Genomic DNA, 19,127 nt, shown 5'->3' on the forward strand with positions numbered 1-19,127 from the left:
TGCACCTTCTATTTTTGCTTTGTTCCCTTTGTTTTGCCCCATTATGTCTAATTCAGGCATTATACTTTCTAATAATATGTGAGATATCATTGCAATTGCAGTGTGTAGGGCTAAAAGGGGTGACTGATGGCCCTGATCATTCCGGCACTCCTAGGAATCCTCTCACCACCTTGGCATCTGTGAATATGCAAGTTATGACTATAATTCAGAAACTGGATTTCATGTGGGATGAATTTTCAGCTCCTAGAAATAGCTAAAGTGCATTTGATTTGCTGCTTTTTATTTTATTGAATCCTGCAAGGTAGAAGACATTTTTTTCCTGGCTCCTCCAGAAAGATTAATGCAATATGGGCTGGCAATAGTGAGTTCTGCTCTTTGCACAAAAAGAGGGGCCCTCACATGCAAGTCCTGCTTCCCTACATGGATGTGGTTGCTTGCTTACAAATCCCATGGATTTGTAATAAGTCTGAGAAGCTACCTGGGGATACAGGCAGCTTGAGACATCACGCCACCTCTCTGCTAATGACACATATCTCTAGATCTCCTTTTTAATCTGACCCAAATGGTGCCAGTGTCCTGGTTTTCTCAGTGCCTGATCAACAGACAGACTTGGATGGGACCTTGATGACCAGCTGAGATTTGATTTAAATAGGGCAGAGGTGATACTTTCTGCTGGGGAAAGCAGCCTAGGACTGTGGCAGAGATTATGTCTATTCCTATTAGTGAGAGAGAGTATCCTCACCTGAGTAATTTCGGAATTCAGAGATCAGCATCATACTCCCCTGTTTTCAGTTTAAATTTATCACTGAACTTGTGACAGTTTGGCCTCTGGTACCTCAGGTTGCATCCCTAAAGTGTGGTTTGTAAGAAACAATTCTGAAATATGCACAGATGTGATGTTTTTTCACAGTAAGCTGGTTTACTGCTCATAGTTGGTATTTTAGCATCTTAAGCAAAGATTTGTGCAAAAAAAGGGCATATATTTCTTAAGAGAAATTGTTAAATGTTTTGATTTTTGTGGAAGTAAAAAGGTGCTGGATGTTTTTCCTTATACAGAGTTTGACAATGTTCTAGAAGTTGTTGGATCAGTAGAGTTAATCTGGGTCTATGAGCACTTACTGGTAGAGAAAAGTACACAACAATAACAAACTCCTGATGCGGCTTTCTTTGGTAGCAGCAAGGGTAGAAGGAATTCTCTTTTTCCTCCTCAGCAGCCCACCTGCAGCCTGCCCAGTCTAAGCACAGGACCTGTGTTTAAGCTTCAGGTACTTGAAAAAAATATGCTCCAAACCCAAGTGCCAACTTGACCATACTCAGCTGGGGAAAGTAAACAACTTTGGCAACTTCAGGAAAATTTATTTGCCTAACTCAGAAGTCCAGAGGTCTAATAAGCTGCCCTTCTGGGAGGCCTTCAGAGGCACCTCTCTGTTGACTCAAAAATTTTGAGATATCTCATTAGGATGAGGGCAGCTGGGCAGAGCTGTTTATCTTTAGACCTTGTCCTTGGGGGATCGTAGGGGTATCTGACCTCATGCTAATGGCACATCTTAGAGTTGTCCTGGAGTTGTTCCTCCAAGTGCTTTGCAGATTGGTTGACCTCAAAGCTCAGAGATAAAATTGGCTTCCAGATAGTTCATGCCCACTGTGCAGTGCATGGAGCTCTGGCTCAAAAGAGGAATCTACCCTTGGAGATTTAAAAACAATCCTTTTGTTATGACTCTTTGCTGTCACCTTTGTTTTCATGCCTTGAGGTTGCACTATCGTGAAGTGCCAGCTATAACTAGTCAGGAGATGAGGGTGAGGAGATGAAGAATTGAAGCACAGGTACCCTCATCAGCAGGTTTACCATGTTTCTCATTAAATCCATCATGTGAGACAGGCTCTATTTGGAGGTACACCCTTTCTTGTGAACGAGATATTTTTTTTCTTTTGAATGTCTAAGAAGCAAGACATTTTGGAGCTATTGCAAGAAATGCTGTGTGGCATTTTACAAACAGAACAAAGAAAGATGATTGGTTATGGAGGTTTCTTTTGATGGTGGGTGGGTGGGGGGAAAATATTTTATCTCTATTGTAGAGCTGCTTATTTTGTGATTTATCCCCAGTAGAGACCAGACAGGTGTAGATGCATTGAGAGGATGGAGGAATAAAACAACTATTGTAGATGTGTCTAACCAGGAATTGATCCCGGATCACAGTCACTGGAAGGATCAGCTGTGTATCAACTGTGTTTACATAAGGAACCACTGTGCAGAATGTGCTAAATATAGGTAACTCTTGCCTTAAAGAGCTTACTGTCCACAAAAGACTGAGAGAATAAGGGGCACAGAGAGAAGCTTTGGAAATCAGACATTTTGAAATATTGAATCGCCATTACTTTATTCGGTAATGAAGATGATTTCTGCTCTCCCATTTGCCTGTTTTCCTTCAGCAGGGATGTACAGGCAACCTCAGGCAGGATTGCAAGTATTAACTTCCATTCTGCTTCTTCGCAGGAGAAGCTGTGATGGGAGCCAGGGAAGTAGACTAAGAGAAAATACAGAGCCGATATAATGGAAGTGTGTTTTGTACAGTGTAAAACTAGCCTGGCTGACAGTCCAGAGCTAAGAGTGAAATCTGCAGTAGAACAGCTGGCAGTGCAGATCAGCCATCGTGTTCTCTGGGTTCCCAAATTTGCAGAATGTGGAGCTGTGAGCTGGCACTGCCAGCCATGCCCAGCTGCCATCTGGGAGGTGTAAATCAGCAGTCTCCAGCCTCAAAATCAAGGTCTCAAGGGACTAATCTGAGGACTAACACAACTCAGCAACTGTCTGCAGCAAAGTTAGCTGCGGGAAGGCAGCTGAACAGGAGGTGGCTAAATACAGTTCCTACCAGGATGTGAAGGTGGCTAAAACCAAATTTGCTTAATTGATGCAAATGAGACCTGCTAAAATTGTCTTTGTTCTTCCATTTATTTACTTGTGGCAGGCCAAATGAGACTGGAAGGGAAAGGGAGCAGCAGTATTGTTTTCTATTCAGTTAATCCTTTTTGCTGAGTCCTGCTAACTGCAGCCATTTATCTGCATACCTTCAAGCAAAATGGGGATTTAAACATCAAAGTACTAATTTAAATTCTGGAGAACAATCACTGTGGAGTCATCAAATCTTCCAGCAATTGTGCTGGTTTCTCCTTTGCTCTACACCTTATCCTGCACTCCCAGACACCCACAGCAGCCTCTGAAGCCAGCTGGAACATTGACCAGGATAAAGCTCTGCATGACACAGTCAGTCCTTTGCACAAAGGCACAACCCTAAACCGCTCCTCAGCCATTTGACCAGGCCAGTCACTTGCAGTTTAGCGCAAATTAATTTAAAACTCAAAGTCTTTGGGTGTCCTGTTTAGCTTCTGAAAAGTTTCTTGTCCAACCAACAGAATAAGGTGGAAACTGTGGCCAAGAGCCCCGGGAGTGAAAAATGCTACAAGGCTGTGCAGGTAACAGAGCAGTGTCAGGCACATGCTGACACTGAAATCAAGCACACTCTTCAGCCAGAGCTTCTCATGCCCAGGGTCACTTCTTTGGCAAAAAATACAAAAACGGTTTTGTGGGTTTTGTCTTTTAGTTTTTGGTTTTGAGGCCTTCAAGTAATGTGTGTTAACAGGTTAATATTAAAAGTATCACAGTTATCAAAAGGTTGAAAAAGGGCAGCTCCCAAATAATATCCAAATAGTGACTTTTGGATTCTGTTTCCCTCTGCAGAAGTAAAACCACACACATCTGCTGAGGGGCACTGTTTGAATCCTCTTCTGCTGCAAAATCATCAATGCATTCAAACCTCTCTTCTGATTCTAAATGGATCCTGAATTATATAAGCATGTTCCTTTCTGATAAATACTTGGGATATAATAATATGTGACCATATTCAGCCTCCAAGCCCCACAGCCCTTGGGGATGAAGTGGTAAGTTTTTAACATCTGTCTTTTACTGTCTGACTGTATGAGGAAAGCTTCTTAGTCACAAAAGCAGAAAAATAATGCTGAATTGCCAGTACCATAAATAAATCAGTACTTGTTCTCATCTATAAATCTATTAGTGTTTAAGCATGGGCCTGGAAAAATCATTCCACAGTCAGTCATACAAATAAAGCCCAATCTAAGGCATTTTCATGGGTGCTGAAGGACAAGGTACATATGAGCAGAGTGACATTTCAAATTTAGATTCAAATTTATGCTTGTGGACAGGGTCTGGGCAGCAAAGAGCTGTCACCAGGTGTGGATTGTAGCTCAGAAAGGACGATCAACGCATGCCAAGATCTAAGATGAGAAGGAGCTTTTAAATATTATTTTGCTGTTGATTTAAACTTTCCTAGCAAAACCACCTGTCACTAAGATATTTCTGCTAAAAACTGAACCTTGGTCACCTTCCTCAGCCATGCTGCATTGCAGAGCACTTACCTCTATGAGCATGTAGAAGGAGAGCAGTGTGATGCCCAGGTTATACACAATGAGGTGAGGTCTGAGAGAGAAAGGAGGCCTGTTCTTCATGAACTTGTTGCCCAGCCATATGCAGAGTAGATATGCTCCAGTAAGGAAAAATGTGGGAAGGTAAGAGTCCAAAAGGAACCATCCTCTAACCCTGGCATCTAAAAAAAGAAACACACAGAGCAGGCAATTAAGAGAGCTATGGTAAAGTATTGCTAAAATAAGGCAGAACACATAATGAAAAGAATCTGCTAAAAGAGTGGGATGGAATCAGCCATTCTTTCCTCACAAGAGATATCCATTGCTTTTAACTTATCAAAACTGCATGCTAAGTCTCAGAGAATGTGGGCTGAAAACTGCATGGAATTCCCTAATAATTTAAGGTCACCTAAATCACCTCATTTTAATAGTAAAGAGAAAATGAAAGAGAAATGAAGGAATATGAATGACTTTAAAAAAAATTGTTTAATGTTTTCATGTAATATTTATGTAAATCCTATCTTAATCTGCTCCACAGACAATTTGGAGACAATATTAAATCCAAAGTATGCATGTAATATTGCCAGCTCATGTGCTATTTTAATTCTGCTCTTGCCATACAGGTAGTAATGTATATAGCATTGACTAGAAAATGTTCATACAAGGGGAAGACTTTTCAAAAATATTAAATATGAAAAGCAAGTGCCAAATGTTTACTTTGATGGTTATCAAAGATTTTTGGCTGAATGAAGGCTCACTTTCTCACAGTTTCTGTCCCACTTGCCTGGTCCTGAAATGAAATATTAAGGTCAAATCCTGCTTGCCTTATTCACACAAGTAATCCCATTGGCAGTAATCAGATAGTTCAGTGTATATGAGCAAAGCCTAATCCCAGATGCCTAGCTGGAGGCAACACTTTATTGTCATACGAGCAACTGAATGTCATGAGTGAAAAGGGTGTGCTTTCTTTTCTTTTTTCTTTTTCCAAGATGGAGCAAAATCTAGAGTCAACTTTCCATAGCAGCATTCTTCAGCCATTCACCTATGGAAAGAGCAAGGGGGCATCACAGCTAGTTTTTAGAATGATGTATGGAGCAAGTGAAGAAAGAAGTCAGTGAGGAGTCACTGTGCAGGTCTCACAGAAAGTTGTTCTTTCTGTTCTTAGGAAGATGTTTTTGCTCTTGGAAAATGTTTTAAATTACTTAGGTTATTTTTTTATAAAAGCCAGGATGGTGTTAAAAATTGTAAAATAGAAGCTATTCACAGTGCATGAAAAAAACATTTTACTGTTTTTCTCCCTGTGTTGAAATTGGAAAAGACTGGGCAATGGATGATGCACCAAGTAAATGTGCCCAAACAATTAGTAATTTATTGGAATTTGCTGTACTATATTCTTTCCATCAATTCTTTCCTCAGAAATACTTGCATACAGGTATATGTAAAGTGAAATTTTATATATGTTGGAGTAACCTGCATATGAGCCAGGCTTTGAACACCAGCTTTCTTTCTCATTGCTTTCCCCTCTGCTTCCCCATCGCTTCCATAGCAGTGGTTGTAACATTCTTCTGGTGAATTTGGATTCCATGAGGCTTGTTAGCCCTTTCGCAGGAAAGACTTTCAACTAGGCCACCACTGCCATGGAAATCCAATGCTCTCCTCCTTTTGACTCTCCCTTTTGGACTTCCAAAAACCTCTAGGAGCAAGGAGGTGTAGGATTAAAGCAGTCACAAGAGCTCAGTTCTTCCTTTTGTGGCAGCCTTGCTTTGTGGTGTATTACCAAGCTAGAACGCCTGTTGTCTGTCTTCAGACCTCAGTGCTTATTAGGATCACCTCAGTGTGAGAAGGAAACACTTTCAACAATCTCCTAAAACTCACAAGCCCTATGTGAAGCACTGGAATGAATATTTTAGAAGTGATTCTGCTCCCTTATGGGCTCTCACCATGACATGGGAGTCACAGGACAGGTAAAGGTTAAAAGTTTAGGCGTTGATGTCTTAGGAGTGTGTGTTTTAGGAGCATAAGGTTTTAATTTATTTAATTGCTATCCTAAATGAAGATGTAGAAGACAGTCATGTCAGCAAGACTGCTATTTTAAGAAAGGTCTCCCATCTGAGGATTGTAACACTTGGTGCATAAAGGTTACATGCACAAAGGCAAATTGGTATCAGTAGATAGCAAAACAGCATGCTTGATCAAAAAGGAAAAGAATTCAGAAGAGTTCAGAATACAAATTAAACTACACAGAATAAATTCTGCCCCAGTATGCTCTCAGAAAGTTTTCATTCTGCTATGAGTGGCCACAAGCATGTGAGCTGATCTACACAAAAGCAGAACTCGTGTTCTTGTTCAGGTCAGCATGCCAAGTATTTTTAAGTCCTGTAGTATTCCAATTTCAAGAGAAATTGTTTAAACATGTACCCTTCCTGAATATTTCCCACCACGACCTCAATACCTTGAAGAGTAAGACAGTTTCTGGCTGAGAGTGGTTTATAAAGAGCAGCCAAGGAATGTGACTGTTTTGTTTCCACTTCCACTTATCCCTGAATGACAAGTAGAGGGAGGTTTTTATGTGTCAAGAAGGGGGAGGAAAGGGAATGTATTTCAGAAGAAGTTATCAGAAGAATGAGAGTTGGAAAGTATTTCTGTTGACCGACAGTTAAATCTCTGTGTTCAAGTACCATAAAGTTACACTGTCAATAGGAGAAAGGATTATTTTTACAGTATTGAAGTTGCACAGCATCTGAAATTGAGACCAAAGCAGTGAATAAAGTCACAGTGGGGAAGCACTGGACTATAGCAGGGGAAGGAGCAGGCGCCCGCAAACTCTGATCACTCCATGAATAAGCTCATTCACGGTCACCGGCCATCGTGTGCCAAACCCTTGGGGTGAAATCCTGGCTCCTTTTCCATGAGTGGCAGGCCTCCCAAGCTCTTTGAACGTATCAGGCCTCTGTCAATGAGGCTGAGAAACATTGTGATTCAAGTTTCTCTATAGCTATGGCCAGCCAGTGTCTGAGTAAATTCACTCCTTTTTAAGGTGCAGAGGTTAGATGGGTTTGCTCCAGCGCCTTGCTACTGATCAGAGTCTATTAAGGAAAAGTGCTTTTTACTTTATCATAACTTTAACAAAATACATCTCTTCCTGGCCACCTCTTCTTTCACAGATAACCAACCAGTCAACTAGATTTAGCTCCTGCAATTCAATATTAATTTTGTAAAACACCAACAATACTCTGCAGATGAAGAGCTAGATCGGAAAAAATTATCTTTTACAGAAGAAAATTGCTATTTCACTCCTTCTCAAATTGCCTTGAGCATAAGAACAAGAGGGACCAACACCAAATTGTAAGACCACCCCTTACTTAGAGATTAAACCAATGGGCAGGTATATGGCTGCTGTTCCTGATCCAAAGGACTTGTTCTGCTAGTTTGAAAGCAAACACAGAGGAAATCTACAAAGCCCAGCTGATAGCAGTGAATGAAGGTACAAAATATGCCAATATTTATAAATCAAATTCAGATCTTTGATAGCCTGTCCCTCATTGTAGTCAGGCAGCACTGCAGCTTGTGTTAACCTGGTGCTCCCAGCGTGACAGAGATAGCCACACTCTAGTTCCTAGAGGCATTCTGTCTCTTCTAGTGCCCTCAGACACATCTGTTAATGATGACAAAGACCTGCATAGTGACACAAGTACTTCAGGAGTTACTACCTAAAATATAAACAAAAAAATAGGGGATTGGCTTTTAAAATAATTGAGTGCTGTTATCTATCCTTTTAATCCATCTTGCTGCTGAATGAAGTGTGTACTGTGGATGAAAATCAGAGAGGTAGAAGAGGAATTGTTTGTGGGTTTAGATGTTTGGGGAAGCTCTCAATTCATTAATCTGTGGGGTCATTCAATTTAAAACTGATTGCAGTCTATTGTGAATTATTTATGTGAATTATTTATGTGGATAAACACACTGGAGGGAGATATGCTATTCAGGAAATGTATGATACTGTGTCATTATACCACCAGTTAAATTGAAGATCAGAGCGCAGAGGTGTGGACAAACAAAGCTATCTTCAGCACTGATGTCTGGAGAAGGATAGGATGGTTATGTACTTGGCAAGCAATACAAATAATACTTGTTTAATTAAAGTTCTTTCCAAAATCCCAGAGGGATCTCTGTGCTATTCAGAATTGTATCAACTATAGCGTAATCCTTCAGACAATTTGTCTGGACCAACAAGGAAAGAGGAATAAAAGAGGACATCATATTTATTTGGAAACCAAAAAACCCACCAAAAAGTAGTGCTTTTGTTCTTCTGATCACATTTCTTTGTTAATATTAAAATGTGCTATTATAGAAGCCATTAATAAAACCTATTCTGCTTTAACCACTTCTGCTGCTGCAGTTCCCAAGCTATTCAGTGTTTCTTCACTGGAAATCTTTCTTTCAAACTTCACATCTACTGAAGATATGATGGAAAAGATTTTGTAGCCAGCCAGCCAGCTAAGAAAAATTAGAATTTCTGGTGTTTAAGAACACATCTTTCCCTTTTACTTCCAATTAAGCAAGAACTCTTCCCGAGACATGGAGAACTTTACTGCAACAAATTGGGAATCCTTAATCATGCATCCATCCCCACAGCAGCAGTTCTGGATTTAACCATGAGTAAAAGTTTGCAAGGCAATTCCTGAAATTAAACCCAGCCCTATCAACAGCAAGGTGGACTTGCAGGGGCCTACTCTGAAGACTGTGTCCTGTCTAAGCTCCTGTCTCATGTTTTTCTTGTATTTGCTTGGCTCTCTTAGCCCTGACTTTGATGCTTCATCCTCGTCTGCAGACCTATTTTAGGTTTGGTTTCTTTTTTACTTACTTGTTTCAATCCTAACAAAGCATGAGGCACTTCCAACCTACAATTCTTTAAGTTACTCTTGTCCAAACTGTTCCAGAAAAGCAACAATAGGAAGTCAAAAGATGCATCTGTTCTCCCACCCAATCTATTGGTTTATTGACATTTTGGATGTGATCATTCAGGTTGCTTTTGCTCCAAGCATCCTTCTGAACTAGGTAATTTAATAAGTAGCTGGACAAAACAAACTGGATTATGAATGGCAATCAGTCCCAAAGCAGATATTCGACTTTCAGAAAGATCCATTTTTATTCCATGTTAGGAAGGAAAATTGAATTTCTCTGACATTCTCAGAAACAAAGGAATGATAAATCACTGCATTGATAGATTTGCTACAATAATGGTGTCTTCCTGATAGTACTGTGATTCTGCCTAGTTTACATTTTTCAATAAGAAGTTACTCAGCAAATAAAAAAGTATTATTTCATTAAAGGCCTGTAAGTGGAGCAGCTTACCTCGAGGTCCAAACATATAGTCCACAAATGCATTTACTTCCTGGTCAAAAGCTTTCAGGGTCTCCTAAAAAATATGGAAAAGGACATGTGGAAAAGAAATTATCTCAGGGTTGCAGAGAGAATATGATTTTAAAAAAAACCTCCAATAAACTTGTAAGAAGTTTGTTATGCACAAGTATTTCCAAAGTACACAACATCATGTATACAGAAAAAACCCCAAGCCTCTTTAAAAATTAATTTAGGGCAGATTGTGGTCTAGATAACAATACAGGTCTCATTCCTGGACACTGCCCAAACCAGAACTCTTTAGGAAGGGAAATTAAGGGTTATGAAAATCAGCAAGTATCATAGTAAATCCATCTGTGATGAGTGTAGTTTTCACCCTAATAAAGATGCCTCTTTGTTTTTATTATGTTTCCTCAACTGAATATCTCAATGCTTTACATTAAGGAAGGAAATATTTGAATGATTTAAGTGAAGGTGAGCCAACTGAGATTTCTCTAAACCAGGTCCCAAGTTCCTATAAAGCAAGCCTACAGAAGAACCTAGAGGTCCAGTAATAAAGTTCAGGCCATCTAGGGTGGCAGGAAGAGGTGGGTAACTTTACAGAGACATTGTGTTTTGAGGTCTTAGTCAATGAAGCTGCTAAGCTGGCAGGTTTCGCAAATCTGTGTCTGGTTTTGACTGAGTTGAGAGCTAAGCCATGATCTACACAGTCATTCCCCCAACTGGATGTGATGATTTCTTCCCAGACTGCAGCTCTGGGCAGTGGCTTCCTGCATGCCTGTGCCTGAATAATTCCTTGCCACAACCAGAGGTCAGCCAGGTTCTTCCTCTTGTCTTCCCAAGACAAGTGTCCTACTGTACTTGATGAATTAATTTCAGAACTGAGAAAATGCAGCCAGGCTGAGGAGAGAGACAGAGTGGTGCTGAGCCCCAGTGCAGGGCAGGAGCTGCTGTGGTGCCTTTGAATGCCAGATATCTCCACACCAGCCTGGACTGCAGACACCATTAAGAGATTTGCCTTGTGAAGAACCATATTTGCACACTGGAAGGTCCAGCCTCGGCCTCTCCATTCCTTTACTGGGACTGACTGTGTTGTGATCTGGGCAGGGACAAGCTCCTGGCACTCCCAAGCTCTTTTCTTGTGTTTCTTCTGCTCTTGATTTTGGTCCTTGGATTGTTCAAAGTGGACAGATTTTGTGCAAACATGTGGTAATGTGAGGTTCTTAAGCTATAAACCTCTGTCTCTGTAAGATGCTACTGCATTGATGTTTTTTTGGAGAAAAATCCAACAAAAACCCCCAAACTAAAATTATATATTATTCTAAGCAAGGAAAACCAAACAAAAAACTGAAACAAACAAAATTATTTCCTCAAAAGAAACTGATGATTAATGATACAAAAAAGTTTTTCATACTTCACAGCACTGAGGAGATTAAATTGGCTTTTAAGTGTCCTGGCTACAGCCCATAAACAAAGGCATTTTCTGAATTTCAGACAATTACTTTAGCAGCCTAATGATGGCTTCTGTCACAGGAGGTGACTTAATTTCTAGGTGTGGGACCTGTGCAAAAATCTGCTTCCATTTTTATCCCCTTGAGCTATACAGTAGTTCTGTTCTTATTTCATGACAATGATACTCCCTTTTGGGAAATGCCACACTGCTGCTTGTCTGTGATGTGCTCACCTGCTGCATTAATTTGAAACAGACCTACTCCTGTGCTTAATGGCTTTGTGGTTAGACTTAACAGACTGCTTTGGAAAAAATACTGTAATGAATTTGAGTGACTTGTAGAAATGAGCATGCAAAGTTATTTGCTTTCATGCTTTACATTTCATTAACAAATCTTACATGTCCAGAACAAAGTAAAACACCATGTATATTTGTTTTATATTAAAATACTGTAGACAAACCTATTCTCAGCTGCATTGAAATGGAAATTAGGTACTGAATGCTTCTAACAGATGGAGGAACAGGAATTGTAGGATATTAAGAAGAAAGAGCAGAATAAAAGAAAAGAACCATAGAATTGTTTAGGTTGAAAAATACGTTTAGGGAACCAAGTCCAACTATAAACCCAGCTCTGCCAACTCCACCACTACACCATGTCCCTGAGTGCCACATCTACATGTCTTTTATATACCTCCAGGGATAGTGATAAAATCTGTGACTTCTCTGGTCAAATTGTTCCAGAGCTCAACAACCCCTTCAGTGAAGACATTTTTCCTAACACCTAATCTAAACCTCCCTGGCACAACTTGAGGCTATTTCATCCAGTCCTGTCACTTGTTACCTTGGAGAACAGGCTGATCCCCACCTGGCTACAGCCTCCTTTCCGGTGGTTGTAGAGGGTGATCAGGTCCCCCCTAAGCCTCCTTTTCTCCAGGCTAAACACCCCCAGCTCCCTCAGCTGCTCCTTATAGGACTTGTGCTCCAGGCCCTTCCCCAGCTTTGTTGTCCTTCTCTGGACCTGCTCCAGCACCTCAGTGTTGTTCTTGTGGTGAGGGACCCAAAACTGAACCCAGGATTCGAGGTGTGGCCTCACCAGTGCTGAGTTCTGGGGGATGATCGCAGCCCTGGTCCTGCTGGCCACACTATTGCTGATACAAGCCAGGATGTCACTGGCCTTTCTGGCCACCGGGACACACTGCTACCCTACATTCCACATTCCACTGACTGTCAGCTGGTCTAGGTCCTTTTCTGCAGGGCAGCTTTCCAACCACTCTGCCCCAAGCCTGTAGCACTGCATGGGCCTTGCTGGACCTCACATCATCGGCCTCATCCCATCAATTCAGCCTGTCCAGATCCTTCTGCAGAGCCTTCCCACCCTCCAGCAGATCAACGCTCCCACCCAACACAGGTTACTGTCTTCATTGATCCAACTTGCAACCACTTACACCTGGTTAGGATGAGCAGACAGCATGCTGCGTAGATGAGCCAGTCTGAAATGAAATCTACCTCCTCATGAGTGTGCTTAAATGACACAGTGAGGACTTGTACCAGCTGATAACCTTGTTCCCATCTATATTAATTAGCACTGCAAAAATTCAGTGCCTGGTTTGCCTTCACTGGTAGTTTGAGAGTAGAACTATTTCTAGGAGGTGCAGCAGAGAAACAAATATTCTTCTTAAGAAGGATATTTCAGTCTTTGCCTCTCTTTCAACATTGCACAGCCTATTTTAGTTTAGAGGAAGAAAAACAGTAGTTTACAAGATATAGATTGTAAGATTGTTATAGAAATTGTATTTGTTTATACACCTAAAACTAGTAGTAATAGTTTAGGAAAAGAATTTCTTAAAAAAGGTAGGTAATTTTATGTGACTAGTCTTGACACATTCCTGTCAACACTACTACAGAGACTATACTGTATTTCTGTGTTTTAGAACACGTCCTTAATAGTACCCCTGGACAGATTAGATTCAAATGTCTTGCTCAGCATGGTCTGTCACATTTCTAAAGAAAAGCAAATAAACCCAAAAATCCATGTGCTCAGACAACTGACTTCTCTCTGGCAAATCACTGTAATAGCCTTTATCAATGAAGGTATTTGGATTACAAGGCTAAAGATTAACATGTCTTTCATGTTGTTTCTCTTTTTGTACAGGACATTGCTCTGGGTATTAGCAATGTATATTCCCTGGCAGGATTTTGGGCAGATTTGTGGAAGATCTATTTACCTAAACCTATTTAAAAAAGACAGCAGGTTATCTGAGCAAATGAAATCACCCAAATGGAAAGATCTGGAGGGAGTATAAAGTCGATGATGATAAAGCAACAGAGATGTCTCTAATGAGATATTTCAGTATTTTTGCACAGAAATGTAGGTAAGTGAATAGGTAGCACAGTGCACACAAGGGGATTAGTTTTCATGCTATTGCACCTAAAACACAATTTCAAAGTTACCAGGTATGTAAAAAATCTATCACTTGCTATATGTTTATATGCCTTTGTAAGTGTTATATATCTTTGTAAGTGTTGGTCTTCACTGAGAGACCATTATCTACTGGTTTTCTAATAGTTTTAGCAAAAGTAGTATAAGTTATGTAAAAATTAGGTAAATGCTATCTAAACAGTGCAGATATCAAAATAACTTTGTTTTGTCAAAAATACCATTGAATGTCATTCTGTGCCTCAAAAATCCAATATAATTATTTACTTCTTCTTACACGGCTACATAGAAATTAGAATCCTCTGCACAAAACAAGATCTCATTTCAGACTTCAAAGAAGAAGTGGAAATGGGTGCCAGTCTCTGCTCTCCAATACAGCTCCTGGAAGTAACAGTGATATTTTAAACTGCTCTGATTGAAAATATATATGTGATTTATTTTATTATTTAAATGGCAATTTTTCCTTGATTCCTTGAAGAGTTCTGCTCTGTACATAGTGTCTGTGAAGTACTGGAAGGAATCCAAATTTAGCAGCATGTTTAAAGAAACTGATCATAGATGCTACCGTGCATAAATTAAAATATGCAAATAAGGATTTTGTAAATGGTAGTGTTGGCTCTAGAATGGCTAAAATAGCAGATGAAATGAAGCAAAGTTGAGTCCAACTCAGAACTGCCTATAGATTAAATTGTTTAGCTTTTTATGCTTGAAGCATTTAAAATTACTCTTGTACAATGAGGGACAATTCTCCATTGCTTCAGACAACCTTCTAGGATTTTATCATCTTTACCTTCTATGGTTTGTGTGTTATATCTGTAGGGGAAACAGATACATATAATTTTTAAAAAGAAATCCCAAAAGAAAGCACATATTTAGGGATTTACATGTGAACTGCAGAGAAAGTTGAAGCTGAAGGCAGAAAGGTGAGACAGATGTTTCTATGAATTGTACCTCAAAAGAAGGGAGCTATTCAATGAAATTGGGAGGCAGGACATCCAGGAGCTGGCAATAAACTGCTGCTTTGTGTAATTCATGCTTAATATATTGATCTCACTGCTAGATAACCACACTGAGAGTAGGAACAATCTGGATTGAGCTCATGAGAGAAACACAACTAGCTGGGGCATGACACTGCTGCTATATCCCATGGATGCACTGGGAGGGAGGGGAAAAATAGCTAGAAGAGACATAATATTAGATCTTCTTTATATTTTATTAGCATTTTAGACAGATCATTTGAAGAAACAGAAACTGGAGTCCTTACTTGACATGGTAATTTCTGCGTCCCACATTCTGGGACATTCTCTCCCCTCCGGCGGCTGACCAGGATTAGGGGCTGTGCCATAAAAGCCTTACCCAGCAGAGTGGTGTTGCCAGAACTCCCGGAGCAGCACAGCCCTCTGTGGTAACCTGGGCTGACTAAAGGGCTCTTTTGCCAACATAAGACACATCCACGGGAGATGTTTTTGCTGCTGTAGCAATCTCACTGCCTGAATCCTTCCATCTCTCCTTCACATGCGTGCAATTCAGTGTGACAGAAATTACTGAAGCCAAGGGAAGTGAGGGAAGTCCTGCCAGTGGTCTGGGTCTGGAAAGATGCCCATATAATATGCAGACATTTGATAATGCTCCTACTTTACAGAAAATAGCCAAGAAAAGAACTATGTGTGAACTACTTAATCTAAATATATAGTCATTCTTTTAGAATTCCAAGAAAAGAGAGAGCTGTATCTTTGTTTTGGAAATGCAGGCTGTGCACTACATTTTAATATAATGCAAAAATATCTGAAAAATATGGTATGGTGGAAAAAAATAAAATAAGGTTGTTCCAGCTTTAGCACAGGAAATAAAAAATGAATGGTCTTTGTATGTTTCTTTTCTCCTTCTATTTCTTCTAAAGGCTTTCACATTAAACTGTAAGCACTCCAAGAAAGAAAGATGTTGTTACTGTGGTCAGCAAATTATTTTTAAAAACTTCAAGAGCATCTTTGAAGGTAGCATAGAATAGCACAGCCTATGTTTGAGAAACATGCAGTATTTCTAAAAGGTCTTAGTGAGAGTCATGTCTGGTCTGAAAAAAAAAAAAAGACTTTCAGTGTTTTTCAACCAGATCATATTTTACTCCTATTAATTTTTCATACTATGCAATATATGATTCAGTCCACTGCTAAAGCTTGCTTGCATGCATATGTGCAAATGTGTGGATATTTTCCCAGCTCATATTGCCAAATCCAGCACTTTTTGTGACAGGGTGGTGTGGTTTTTTTTTGTTTGTTTTTTTTTTTTTGTTTTGTTTTGTTTTTTTTTTTTGGTGTGTTTTTTTTTTTTTTTTTTTTTTTTTTTTTGCATTTCAGGGTTATTTTTTGCATTTATTTGGAAATGACTGACTGTGGGTTGGTGGCCTAGGTGAGTCTGGGAGCTTGCAGGTCTGCCTCTTATCTGACAGAGCAAATTGGTGGGGGAACTGATTCATCAAATAGGTTTGTTTTCTCTGAAGGGAATGGAGAACAGCTGTTTGAACAGGGATTACAGCCAGAAGCACTGAACACCTTCTCTTGTGCTGATTTAGTCACTGAAGAGAGAGCTGAGTTGATAATGGTATTACTGAGGATGTAAAGATAAGGGGAAGGCAGCTGTAAAGGGAAGGCAGTCTTGCAGGTTTTCCCTGAGCAGCTGCTCAGGTTACACTGCCTGGAAGAAAATGCAATTTTCAGTGGATTCCTCAACAAGAAGATTGGCTAGCCATTTCTGATAAAAAAAAATGAATGGATGTGAAATTTTGTAAGCATGGAAAGACACAGCTAAACATCACCAGAGGTTTTATCTGGCATTTGAGCAGTCTAGTTGGCTTGATTTCAGATTCTCTTAATTTATTGCTGCCCAGAGAAATTTACCACAGGGCTTAGCAGTGCTTGAAGGGAAGCAGGAGGCTGCTAGTAGTATTTTCATCAAACCTGAAGGAGAATGTTTGACTGCCTAAATTACTAGGAGCATGCTGAAAAATGCTCCTCACACTTGCAAACTGAATTTAATTTTATCTTCAATTTACTTCTATGTTCTCTCTACCCAAACAGATCTTTCAAGAAATAGTTGAGACATCCAAGATATATGGGGTGTAGTGTTGTGGTGTGTGATGCTGAGGTGTCTTGATGAGCTCTGTCATCCCCAGGGAGATGTTTAATCTTCTTTTTCAAGGCACAAGACCTTGTGACCTGCCTCCCTGCACTGTGGAGACGGATGGGCTTGAAGAGGGTACTGGAGCTCCCTTTCTGCAGGATGGTAGCTAAGCAGCTGTGGCTGCTTCCCTCTGGTTGCCAGTGGCTGTTTCTGGAGCTAGGTACCTACACAAGTATTTCCCCTTGCAGACACAGCCAAGATAAGAAAGCAGTACCTGGATACAGGCAGCAGACAGCATGCCAGGTGTGCCTGTGATACAAGTGTTCATACCTGCTCTCTGTTTAATCTGTCAGTGGACCTTCAGCTTGCATTCTAAATCTGCCCTGAGCCTCAGACTAGCAGTTAACTCTAGAATTTACTTTTCTGCAACTACAGCTCTTGTCTCCCTATGGAAAACTTAAGTATGTGTCACAGCAGGGACTACAATCCAGATGTTGAGATGAATTATTTCCGTTCCAATGTTTCCCTTTACTTTGATGGTGGTAATAGCTGACTATCCTCAAAAAATCAGGGGGATGTGCAGTTAAGAAAGTCATAAAAAGATGTCAGATATGAGTTCAAGTTAGGTAGAAGAATAGTTAGACCTTAAAGATCATTTAGTTCAAACCCTCCTACCATGGCCTGGGACTTTCCACTAGACCAGGTTGCTCAAAGAAGAAATCTTTCCTCTTAATAATATGCCTCTGCACTTTGGGGAGTTTGAAATTGATCTTTTGGCAAACATGCACCTAAACCAAGTTGCTGTGCAGATTCCATGTCTCTAATTAATAATATTACTTTTATGCAGTTCCATTTGTGCCAATGGTACTTTTTGTGGGTGTTTCCACACCCAAACCAGACTAGAAAATTAGGAGCTGTGGAGCCAGCAAACATCCCATCATTTCTGACAGTGGAGAAGCAGCAGAGTCAAACCATCAGCTCCCACAGGCAGATAGAAACTACCACAGAAAAGAGCAAGTCCAGAAGGGACTTGGTACAGACCTCCCCTGACTTAATTCCCATTTTCTGCTAAAGCAGCTGGTGGCAGAAAGCCAACCCCATCCTTCAGTATCTGTTCCTGTGTTGTCTTTCCTTCTGGTGAAAGGGAAGCAGATGACTTTGAGGCTTGAGGGTTGAGAAACTGCCACACTTTCCTCTGTGGAGTGAGTTTGGGTGGCTTCCACATGAATCACAGCACAGGGCTCTCTTAACCACATGTCCTTAGGCATCTTAATGGCTATCTAAGAATTGTTTTTAGAGAGATGTAAGAGAAATAGTGGCCTACTAAAGGCAGAGACTTGTCTTGCTGCCCACATGGCACTTGTAAGAACAACTTGTGGGTAGAAGCGTTCCTTACCCTGAGGAAGCAGATCCCTTTGAGCTTGCTCATTGCCCCCAAAGCATCAAGCATGCTCTGCTCCAGGTCTCTGAGCTCCAGGCCAGGCTTTGGCTGGTCACCTCAGCATGGCAGAGTGACCCAAGGAGATCTGCTATGCTTGGTCTTTCCCAAAGCACGTCTGCACCCCGTCTTGCTCATGGCTGTAACCACAGCGTAGGCACACACCCTACACCAGCTGTAATCCCTCTCATATCCAGCAGCAATATCCATCTTCACTGCTGATTTTTTCTTGTTTTTTTACATGTGTGAATCTACAGACAACCCTTCCTGCTGCTCCTTGTCTGAAATAACAGCTTAGGGATTGGTAAAATTATCTCTCACATAAGGGAAAACGCAATGGTTAATAACCCAATGCAATGAAAGAAATAAAATTGCATTTACTTTTGGATCTTCTAACATTCACCTTTCTAAAAAATTGTGATACAAAATGAAGATCAAACTGTAAAAGCTTTGCATTCATGTTTTCATTCTCTCTTCCTACCTAACAAAAAAGACCCTGCTTTCTATTTCTCCCTTGTTCCTACAAAGTCTGAGTTTTAAGTCGTGATACTGAGGTATCACAAAGAGAGCTCTTATGGCTCTCTGAAAATGCCAGATAGATTTTATCTATAGTGAAGCAGAAGGGCAAGTTCTGCCTCATACTGACAAATTTATCATAATGCATGACAAAAGCCCAAAGGCCAGCATGTATTGCTTTAGTGCAGTTACATTTGAGAAGTGAGCTGTGCAACACTTTATTTGGTGTAAAACTCCTGAAAATGGATAACCTGGCTTTGGGGATTGCTGTCAAAAGCAGGCACTCTGCAAGCACCTCAGTTCTGTGTGACAGCCTTTACAACCAGGGGATGCTGGGGGAGGAGTTTTCTCTCAAGCCTGATCACTTGTGG

General features: G+C 40.5%; 1 protein-coding gene across 1 annotated transcript in view; it reads right to left on the reverse strand.

Moving 5' to 3' along the window:
- ELOVL2 (ELOVL fatty acid elongase 2) overlaps window positions 1-19,127 on the reverse strand; it is a 51,005-nt gene that overhangs the window by 17,432 nt on the left and 14,446 nt on the right. Inside the window, exons 2-3 of the mRNA XM_021536528.3 lie at window positions 9,793-9,856; window positions 4,432-4,619 (exon numbers count right to left, since the gene is read on the reverse strand). Of these exons, the coding sequence (XP_021392203.2) occupies window positions 4,432-4,619; window positions 9,793-9,856 (252 nt within the window). The remainder of the gene's footprint in view (window positions 1-4,431; window positions 4,620-9,792; window positions 9,857-19,127) is intronic.

This window comes from Lonchura striata, chromosome 2 (assembly GCF_050655825.1).
Source record: "Lonchura striata isolate lonStrDom1 chromosome 2, ASM5065582v1, whole genome shotgun sequence".
Lineage (NCBI taxonomy): Eukaryota > Metazoa > Chordata > Aves > Passeriformes > Estrildidae > Lonchura > Lonchura striata.